Genomic DNA, 11,581 nt, shown 5'->3' with positions numbered 1-11,581 from the left:
GTTACAAAACTAATAGTCTAGAACAGCTGAAGGAATTTGGATTATATTTTGCACAGGTGAAATGTAGGAATGATCACCTCTCAGTTAATTTATGATTTATGAAGCCATTAAACATGCTAGGATATTTTGACTGGTTGTAATTATGGTTTCATGTCTCGGACGACATACAATTCTAAAAATAGCCATGTTTTTTTTACAAGAAAAATACAAGAAACAGACATCTGTCTAATAAAGAATAAATAAGGTCCAGTCAACTCTTTGATAGGAAAACAATAACGAATGATAATAATAATCTTATCAATTCAAATGACATATTATTTCGGCCGTAATTGTCATAGCCTACTGTATTGATACTCAAAGTGAAGGACATACATTGATATACCAGTAACCTACTTTCCAACATTTTAGCAATGAAAAGCAGATATATATATCAAAACAATAAACGTAGTTTTTTGACTGAGGTGTGAATAAAGGAGATGCTATATGTTTCGCTTGTAAAAAGTAATAAGTCAAAACAAAGGAAATAACAAATAATAAATTCACAATAATGACCGCTTATGTTTGTACGGATTCTGTTGCAGCAAGATTATTTTTTAGATAATTTCTTCTATTTTAGTTGGTTTGATAAAAAAGAAATGTAATTATGCTTTTATTTTTAATATTTTACCATGCTTCCCAAAATGTGAGGCCAAAATTCCAAACCTGTGCCCGGCAATGCCATCAATGTTTGACAGCAAGGAAACATGAATTATTACAGCGCCAGACCTGACATGCTTTTTGCAAGAAATGTTCATTTTAACAACAGAAACGTGGTATATTATACACAAATTAAATGACCATAGACAATAACATTAATCTTAATTAACAAAGTTTAAATATCAACGTTTATATGCAATTTACAAAGTATCAATACTTACATTTATATTAAATAAAAAGTAACGTCAATGTTTTCATTTAAATACAAAACAGAAAAAGATCAATACTTATATCTAAGTACAATTCACAAAATATCGATACTTATTTCGAAATAAAATTTGCAATGTATGAATGCCTCCATTCACACACACTAAGTAAATTATGTATTCTTATCATTTAATGTATAGTGAAAAATTAAAATCTTACCTCTAAATACACAAAAATCTAACTAATGTGATGTATGAATTATCTCCCTTATCGTCCTGGTTTATTAATGGTCATGCTGACACGCCTGCTAATTTATCTTGACAACCACTGACCTCAGATACTTGGTAATAGCGGTCATGCTCAACACCACAATAAAAAGAGTCGTGAGTCCTGTTACATATTCAGGTAAAGCAAATAAGGCAACACAAATAATTACTTTGTTTTTCAAAAAGTATGAATGAAATGTACTTGATTTTTTGTGTGTGACTAAACTGTTTTGAACAACATTTTGTTTACCCTGTTATTTATTTAAAGCCGATTGCCTTCCACTAAAGTTTAATTATTAATAAATATAAAAATGATGTTGCTCCCAGCATCGTTATACCATTTTGTTTTTCAATATAGGTGTTTTCTTATTGTGTACTTCTCGTAATTATTACACAAACTCATATGATTTTTATTCATAAATTATAGAAAAAATAACAATGAAGACAAAACCATCGTCATTTAAAAAAACCTGGCATCAATTTACAAATATTATATACATCACTCTAATATAGACATAAAGCCATATTTTGCAGGAATACACATTAAGCTCCATTATATTTTCCTGTTGATATTCGCACGTCGTGTTTTTTGTGTGTTGCCATACATATGGTCTTCTCGTGTGTCAGTTCCAATTCGTGTGATCAGGTCATATTTTTAGGGTGCAATTATATGTGATGAGTAAAATAACCATGCTCCTTTTATAATATGCCTTATCTGACTTATCGCAAATCCTGGAAAAAGAAACCGAGCCTCTTGCGAATTTAAGGGAAATTCACATAGCATTTGTACAAGGTTCACTTTATTTTGTCAGGTCATACAACCTCATGTTTATATTAGTACTTCTTCGGTTTCATGCCTTTCTTCTTTCTTTCTTGCACATAATTCTATTTAAAAATGTAAACAACTTCATGAATCGTGTTCTTAAAACAATTCACGAAAGAAATAATTCGTTTTAAAGGATATTGCTGTTGGTCTATGACATTGCATTTATGATGTCATAAAACTGTTATAACATCAAATTCAGGATCACAGGAATACCATCTGCGATAAGTTTAAGTCAACCAACAAAATAGAGATATTATGTAGGTAATAGACTCGTTTAACAACGAGCTTTGGCTACGGTTTCATATAACATAAGGCACTGAAATTAAGAAAGAAGAGAGACAGAAAGATTTATTTAGGCTTAAAGACATTTAAATAATAGGTTTCATATACAATATCTAATTTTCATAAAACATGACACACTTATGTAAAACATCAAATTAAATGATGATATCATGTACAATGTCCAGTCGTGTTTAAAATAGAATATTTATGAAAAATTAGAGAACGATGACTAATAAAATTCAAGGGCCCATTTCCAGTGAGGTCCATCCTTATTACACTAAAAACGTCAGTTTCAATCGCTCTAATAATAGCATTAACACAATTACCATAAAACGTCATGTTAATTTGGCAAAGTTCATATGCTACCTCAAAGTAAAGTGTAAAAAAATTAGCTGGTGTGGGAAAGTAAATGCTATGTAGTTGATTAATAAATCGCCATTTTCAGAATATAATGGAAATGACATTTCTGTTCTGCGAACAGTCTTATCCATGTTTTTACATTACCAGATTTAACGGACATTTCTTACCTAGCAAATGACCAACCTGTCCGTGAAGGACTACTGGATAGTTAGATAAACAAAATAATTGCGGTTTTCCTACAGTATCGATCGAAATATATATATAGAAAATTCAAATTATTCAATGAAAATATTGTTATTTTGAACATTTTCAAACATATGCTGATTGTCATTGTAAAAAGACACATAAAAACTCCAGAGTGTAAATATAAATATAATTTGAGCTCAAATTCGATGAATCTAGTGTAAAAAATATTAACGAGGAAATATTAATAAAGACACTCGTGAAATATCAGACCAGATGTTCCGGAATGGAACACGTCTTCCTTCTAACGTGAGCATTGCCTACATCATCCCTGTAAATCTAGGTCAAACTCAAGTAATGCTACGTTCTCAAAGAAAGAACCTGGTATTGACAGCAAACCCACAAGGACAACCATGTGTAATTAAGTGTGGCATACAACAAATAGTCATCGGGATAATCAAAAATGATCAAGTTTTGTTTTTTGTTTGTCTTGGGTTTAACGTCCCGGCAAAAGCTACGGTCATAAAAAGACGGGGTGCCTATAGAGAGACCACCAAAACGATGAAGGGAAGAAAGGAAGGAAAGATATGGATCTGAAGTGTAATAAGGGGTGCATGAGAGCAATTTTGGTTTCTTAAACAAAAAACACGATTCTGCAAAGGGTCCCATAGTAGTCACGTCCTATGACAAGCAGTGGGAAAGAACATGCCTCTTATTTCCCAAAACATGCACAGTATATGATGGAGTTTATTATATCACTGATGGTGTGTATCATCAATGCTCAAGTCTACCAGACCTTATTCATTTTGATAACCACGAACGATAAAATTGATCAGAAAACTCACACCCATTGTGATAACCGTGAAGAATAGGTCCAGTATATTGTTGAATATGTATGCATTTAGTATCTTCAATTGATAATTTTCGTCGTTTTAATTTGATTTCAACGAAATTTAATACATGTATTAACATCATGATAATACATTTCTAGGCAGTACTATAAAGAAAATAAATTGTCATTTTCATATTCCTTCGTTTTTATCGTCTATTTCATGTGTCCGTTCCTCTTGAAAATTAATCATTGTATTCTCATTAAGCTTTGACACTTATTTACCTGTATAACTTGCGTTTGCCGAATGAGCTTTCAGTTTCGTGCGTTAGTTGCTCAAAGCAATAAAAGTTTCTGAATATTAACAATAGCCACTTCAAAATATCCACCTCTTTGCAATGTCGTTCCAGTTGTAATGTTATAAAATGTCTGCTGAACCAATGACCTACCCTTCTTATTCAATATACATTTCATATATTTCAGTACGAAATAGAAAGTAACAACGGTATCTTTGAACAGCGTAGTTCGTCTGCAAGTATACATAGTCCACACATACAAAAGAGAAAACAACTGCGAACAAACGTACTGAACTGGTCAACTGGAGTCTCATAAAAGACGAAAATGCAATTCACCTTAAACTCACACAATCGTATCAAAACAATTTAAACAATACATTCGAAATACAAGTTTTCCCCGTAATCAAGACGTAGCATCTCTGCATCAATCATTCCTTGCTGTCCAAACTTGTTTCGAGACTGAGAAAAGGATTGCATCCATTTTAAACTATTCAGAATAGAAGTTGTGGATTTTCCTCCATCTTCTGTTCTTGGTGGTTTTGTAAGTTTTACTTGAAACGACATTGAAACAAAGTCATCTTTTGATGATACGTTCAAGGTCAGTTCTGAATTGCAATTCAGGATATAGTCCAAATTAATTTCTGTTTTTTATAATTAATCAAGAAACGTGATTAGTAATTTAAATAATGCATGTTTAAATACTGAATTAGCATAGCAGACTGCCATTAAGCAACATTAAGACGCGTGTAAATTATGAAACAGTACGCGTATATGTACTCTGATTGTGTCATTAGTTAAGCTAATTTAATCCTTTCCGGAAATGTGGCAGGCTGCGGTCTGTAAACCTAACACTCATGCCTACGTTACATTGGCCTAGCCAGATCTACACAGGCACTACGCCGTGATTGTAATTGTATGCAAATTTAGATCGTGCCGATTTACATTACGGAGTGCCTAATTGTTCGCCGGATGATTTGATTGAAGTATCGTGATGTAACAGAATGGGAAATGTCCCGGACTATATAAAGGCTGAATCGTCCAGGTCCTAATCAGAAAACATTTCTCCCACTTTCGACTCAACTGCTCTCCCGGTAACGGACTTTAGCAAACGAGAAAGATGTACATCAAGTTGATCCTGGGTGTCCTTGCTCTCGTGGCATTAGCCGTTTCTGGTAAGTGTTAAATCTAATGTATACTGAGCTTTTGTTTTTTCCAGTTATGGATTATGTTTCGATATATAGTGTGTTAGGTTTTAAAAACTGACTAAAAAATATAAATTAGAAAATATAAAAGTAATGGAGCCAAAACTAGCTGTTACTTGGATATCATGGATATTACTAAAACCGATGAACATAAAGTTAAAGAACAACAAATGATGACGATAGGAAATGTATAAGATCTTCAATTATTTCAACATTTATTTTAGCTTCTCACAAATAGTTATAACTAAAATCCTTTGTTTTATAAACCGTTTTCTTATCAATATATTCTTGATGTATTTTTTCTAAATTTAACAATCTCATAAACTATTATATAAGATAATAGTAATAATAATGTATTATTATTTAATAAAAATGGTATGATGTATTGAATATTTTCCAGACTATAAATAGGTCAAATTCGAGGCCTTATGCTGAGTTTACTAAATTTGTTTCATCTAACAATATTTTGTTAATTCATGTTTTCTCATACATGTTTAAACTATTTTGTAAATTAAATAAATAACTCACCCTTTACTTAAGCATCAAGGTCATATAAAAATGTCATATATCACTTTGAATATTTAATTAATGGTTGAATATGTTACAATATATGTAAAATATAAGAAATGATTATATTGAAAAAATACCGACAAATATTTCGAGATAATATGATTAAATGTCATATAAAAGTGACAAAATTGGCAAATTTTCAGCTGTTACGCTCTTTTAAGAAGTTATGGTTAGTTACTATCACTGCAGTGAGGTAATCTATGTACATGTACAGTTATAACACCATATACAATAAAGTTATCTTTGTGAATCTTTATTACCTAGAAATAATATAAAACAATATTACAGACGATCATTTCCATGGGCGTACCTTACCTAAACCAATACTTTCCAAAAGGGCATATTTTATCATATGTTTTCATGACATCGATTGTTTTGCTAAATGGTCTTGTGATAAAATGATTACTGTAAAAGATAATATAACAAACATCTTAATATGCGTATAAAATGGATCGTAAGAATGATTAAATAAAATGAAATTAAAAAGATGTAAAAAAAGCATATTCAAACGAACAGTTAGGACAAAAACATGAATTTTTAAAATCAAAACCACATTTGACAATTTTACTACCATCCAAAGGTCTAAGCCTATGATGTGCATTAAGTCTATTTTTAGGTATTATTAAACACTATTGATACAAATTTGGATACTAGGTTTTCCATCCAGCACATGAAATTAAATCGTTGGATATACCACTTTAAGTTAATAAAATTGTTTCACAAGGGTTCTTTATAGTTTTGTTTACATTAAATGTAATGTTTGAGTAATATGATAATATACCTGATTAACCGTGGTGACGTATTTACCTGTATGTACCTATATTTACCTGTAAACAAGTGATAGGCAGGCTTTGACATATACGTTTATCTACAAGTTGATCGTCTTATCTTCATCATATGTAAATACTCAAATTTAATGGCAGGCAGTGTAGAAATACTACTACTAAAATATTATATACAATGAAAAGCTTTTATCCTTGTTGAGCATAAAATACCATGTGTATATACATACATAAAAAATGACAGCATGCCAATTAAGTAGAAAAAAAATCATAAATTATTCAAGCTTGTCATTCTGACAAAAAGAAATTATTATCACATGCTTGGCATTTCGAAAGTTGTCGGTTGCAGACAAAGCAACTGTTTACCTTGCAGACAATCCTTTTAAGGAAATGCTTGCTAATATCATATCAGTATGAATTTATTTACATTCTTGCACGAAACGTCATCGACATGGTTGTTTCAAACTCAGCATAAATATTTCACGTAGACATCTAACTGTTAAAGAGTATTTATTATTTAATTAATATACCTAGTGGATTTACTTAAATACTATACTCCAAAAGTTAATAAAGTACCCTATTAAATTTTACCATATACTTTAAAAAGAATAATTAATTACACTGAAATAGTCGATACAATACACGCATTAAGTTTAAACAATCCAATGAAAAAGTTAACATAACACTAAATATCTTTAAACAATTTACTGAAAAGTTAATATGCTACGCTGAATAAGTTTATACATGAAACCGAACAAGTTAATACTCCACACTGATATAATACACTGAAAAAATGTATACATCACACTGAATAAATGTAAATAATGCACAAAAGTTAATGCATTTAATTCAATAAGGTTTACAATACAATGAAAATAAGGTTTATTCATTACACTGAATAACATTTTATCATACACTGAAAAAATAATATATTACGCTACTGAAAAAATAACAAACTGAATTTTATGTTTTATATCGCAGAATTGTTATTGTAAGTTTAATGCATATGATGAAATCGGGTTTGGATTGTGTAATTTTACAGAGCAGTCAACGCACATAATAATTTTGTCATAAAAAAGCGACCGTCCTTTGAAAGAAACATTGAAAAATTAATAGTTAGTAATATTGGCCACCAAAACTTCCAATCATTTAGTTTAAGATTCACAAATCAGGCGATTTACATGTAAAGCTACCTTTCATGAAAAATATAACTGATGTTTATAAATAAATCGTATTGAAAACATGTAAACTCGTTATAGTTTTGTATTTCAACTGATCGTGTTCTTTTTGTTTTTGCAGCGCCACTGGATACAGATAAAGATTTAGAATTTCATCTAGATAGCTTACTAAATGCAGCCGAAGATGGCGGTGGTGGCGATGCTGCTGGCGCCGAGGAGGCAGCACCAGCAGCAGATCTAAGCGGAGGTAGCAAAGGAGGAAGCAAAGGAAGTAGCACAAGAAGTAGTAAGGGAGGTAGTAAGGGAGGTAGTAAGGGAGGCAATGGTGGTGGAGATGCTGATGATTCAAGTAGCTCAAGCGGTTCTGATTCGGGAAGTTCTGGAAGTGACGAAGAATCAGATGATTCCAGCTCTAGTTCCAGTTCTGGTTCTGGTTCCGGCTCTGGCTCAGGTTCTGGCTCCGGCTCAAGCTCCAGCTCTGGCTCATCCAGCGATGGATCTGATGATGGTTCCGATGACGGGTCTGATTCAGGTGACGATGCTGATTCCGCTAATGCTGATGACCTTGATTCCAATGATTCCGATGATTCCGATAACTCCGGTTCCAATGGCGAGTCTGACTCTGATAACTCCTCCTCCGACGATGGCGATGGTTCCGATTCCGGTTCCGATTCTGGCAATGATAGTCAGTCCGATGACGCTTCTAATAATGATTCTGATGACTCCGATGACTCGGATGATTCTTCTAATGATGTAAATGAATCAAATTCTGATGAATCTGGCCCTGGAGGATATGGAGGCAATGGACCAGCAGGCAATGGAGGCAAGGGACGCAAGGGAGGCAATGGAGGAGGCAATGGAGGCAATGGAGGCAATGGAGGTGATGGATCCAGTTCTAGTTCGAGCTCTGGTTCCGGCTCTGGTTCTGGCTCCGGCTCTGGTTCTGGCTCAGGTTCTGGCTCAGGTTCTGGGTCCGGCTCAAGCTCTAGCGCTAGCTCATCCGGCGATGGATCTGATGATGGTTCCGATGACGGGTCTGATTCAGGTGACGATGCTAATTCCGCTAATGCTGATGACCTTGATTCCAATGATCCCGAAGATTCCGATAACTCCGGTTCCAATGGCGAGTCTGACTCTGATAACTCTTCCTCCGACGATGGCGATGGTTCCGATTCCGGTTCCGATTCCGGCAGAGATAGTCAGTCCGATGACGCTTCTAATAATGATTCTGATGACTCCGATGACTCTGATAACTCGTCTACTGATACTGGCGAATCCGATTCCGATGAATCTGGTCCTGGAGGATATGGAGGCAATGGACCAGCAGGCAATGGAGGTAAGGGACGCAAGGGAGGCAATGGAGGAGGCAATGGAGGAGGCAATGGAGGCAATGGAGGTGATGGATCCAGTTCTAGTTCGAGCTCTGGTTCCGGCTCTGGTTCTGGCTCCGGCTCTGGTTCTGGCTCAGGTTCTGGCTCAGGTTCTGGCTCAGGTTCTGGGTCCGGCTCAAGCTCTAGCTCTAGCTCATCCGGCGATGGATCTGATGATGGTTCCGATGACGGGTCTGATGATGGTGACGATGCTAATTCCGCTAATGCTGATGACCTTGATTCCAATGATCCCGATGATTCCGATAACTCCGGTTCCAATGGCGAGTCTGACTCTGATAACTCTTCCTCCGACGATGGCGATGGTTCCGATTCCGGTTCCGATTCCGGCAGAGATAGTCAGTCCGATGACGCTTCTAATAATGATTCTGATGACTCCGATGACTCTGATAATTCGTCTACTGATACTGGCGAATCCGATTCCGATGAGTCTGGGCCTGGAGGATATGGAGGCAATGGACCAGCAGGCAATGGAGGCAAGGGACGCAAGGGAGGCAAAAGAGGAGGCAATGGAGGCAATGGCAATGGAGGCAATGGAGGTGATGGATCCAGTTCTAGTTCGAGCTCTGGTTCCGGCTCTGGTTCTGGCTCCGGCTCTGGCTCAAGTTCTGGCTCAGGTTCTGGCTCCGGCTCAAGCTCCAGCTCTAGCTCATCCGGCGATGGATCTGATGATGGTTCCGATGACGGGTCTGATGATGGTGACGATGCTAATTCCGCTAATGCTGATGACCTTGATTCCAATGATCCCGATGATTCCGATAACTCCGGTTCCAATGGCGAGTCTGACTCTGATAACTCTTCCTCCGACGAGGGCGATGGTTCCGATTCCGGTTCCGATTCCGGCAGAGATAGTCAGTCCGATGACGCTTCTAATAATGATTCTGATGACTCCGATGACTCTGATAACTCGTCTACTGATACTGGCGAATCCGATTCCGATGAGTCTGGGCCTGGAGGATATGGAGGCAATGGACCAGCAGGCAATGGAGGCAAGGGACGCAAGGGAGGCAAAGGAGGCAGGGGAGGCAATGGAGGCAATGGAGGTGGTGGATCCAGTTCTAGTTCCGGCTCTGATGCCGATTCTGGTTCTGATTCTGGTTCAAGTGAAGAGTCTGATAGCGGTTCTGATAGCAGTTCTGGTTCCTCTGGTGGTGATGACGCTGACTCCTCTTCAAGTTCCTCTTCTTCAGAGGAGGAGGCATAAATGTAATATCTTGAAACTGGACTGGGCATTTGATTATATGGAGAACTATAAGCGGTGTGTTCGCGTGATGTGTAAGGAAAGACAATCAATACTACTGCAGAAATATCGCACTTTGGTATACATGCCCATAGTATATTCCACTACTTACCGCGATGAAATTTAGTTGTAATGATATGATTTGCATTATTGTTAATATATAGATTTTTTAAAACATATTTTGGACATTATTATTCACAATCTTAACTATTGGTGCCAGAAAATCGCTCTTTATCGATCTGCAACAGTGCCAGCGACCATGGGATGTCCAATTGTCTTGTTGTTATCAGCGATCTATACACTCAGCTCATATACGTTTTCTTGTTTTATTTGATTAAAACGTATGTTCATGTAAGTTAGAAAACAAGCTATTTTTTATTTGATATATTGTATACTTTATAACACCCTCAAACACGTCGTGTCCAAATCCAGGAACCAGATAATTAAGAAGTCTTACGACATAAAAAAACGCACTGGTCGATCTAATTCTTTCTGCGATGCTATTACAATTAAGTCATAAATGTTCAAAATACATCATGTTGAGTTATCAGAGACATGCGTGAACACTTAAATCATAGATTGACGATGTACGACACATTTTTTTACAATGTGATATCAGCATTGTAAACAGTATATTATGCTAAATCGGACAATAGCCGAAGTACACCGTGTGTACATTGAAGTAATAGTTATAGTTGTTGTCTAGTGTTTGGTTATGCATGCACGTGGGTAAAAGTGAAGTGTGGACCGCCACAGACAATTCAAAATATTGGTAGATATAACATTGCTCTCCAAGACAGTACATTTATTAAGTTATTAAACCAAAGGATCTTACAATCTATCCCGTTAATTTATCAGTCACCCACAGATAACTGATGTTACTGTTGTTGAATAAAACATATGTCACTGACAAAAAAACAAATCCATTACCCTTTGTTATCTTTGTTATAATTGGAAAATACATAGATTCTAGATACTGTTGAAAACGTACTGTTCTTTGTTTATGACCTAAACGTCATCAGTTGATGTTGATGACGTGTATGATCTAAATGTCAACAGCTTTTATTAATGACGTTTAGGACACAAACGTTCTCAGCTGTTCTTGATGACGATAATGACCATGACGCCATTGACAAGAGTGATATGAAGACATACTTTGTTCCTCTTTCCTAAAATCATGATGGAAATTCATGATCATACACGTCATCAACATCAACTGATGACGTTTAGGTCATAAACGTCATCGATATCAGCTGATGACGTTGAGGTCATAACA

The 11,581-nt window shown here is 35.6% G+C and overlaps 1 protein-coding gene across 1 annotated transcript; it reads left to right on the top strand.

The window, feature by feature from the left end:
* The first annotated feature begins 4,976 nt into the window (after positions 1 to 4,976).
* Positions 4,977 to 11,227, top strand: LOC110459937 (dentin sialophosphoprotein-like). The gene is made up of 2 exons (XM_021512455.1): positions 4,977 to 5,117; positions 7,799 to 11,227. Exons 1-2 carry the CDS (start codon positions 5,063 to 5,065, stop codon positions 10,267 to 10,269), a joined length of 2,526 nt encoding a protein of 841 aa, XP_021368130.1. The 5' UTR covers positions 4,977 to 5,062; the 3' UTR covers positions 10,270 to 11,227.
* The last annotated feature ends 354 nt before the right edge of the window (positions 11,228 to 11,581 follow it).

Source organism: Mizuhopecten yessoensis, unplaced genomic scaffold (genome assembly GCF_002113885.1).
Source record: "Mizuhopecten yessoensis strain PY_sf001 unplaced genomic scaffold, ASM211388v2 scaffold10275, whole genome shotgun sequence".
Classification (NCBI taxonomy): domain Eukaryota; kingdom Metazoa; phylum Mollusca; class Bivalvia; order Pectinida; family Pectinidae; genus Mizuhopecten; species Mizuhopecten yessoensis.
The sequence above is the reverse complement of the archived record's forward strand: the minus strand, read 5'-3'. Positions and strand labels throughout refer to the sequence as shown.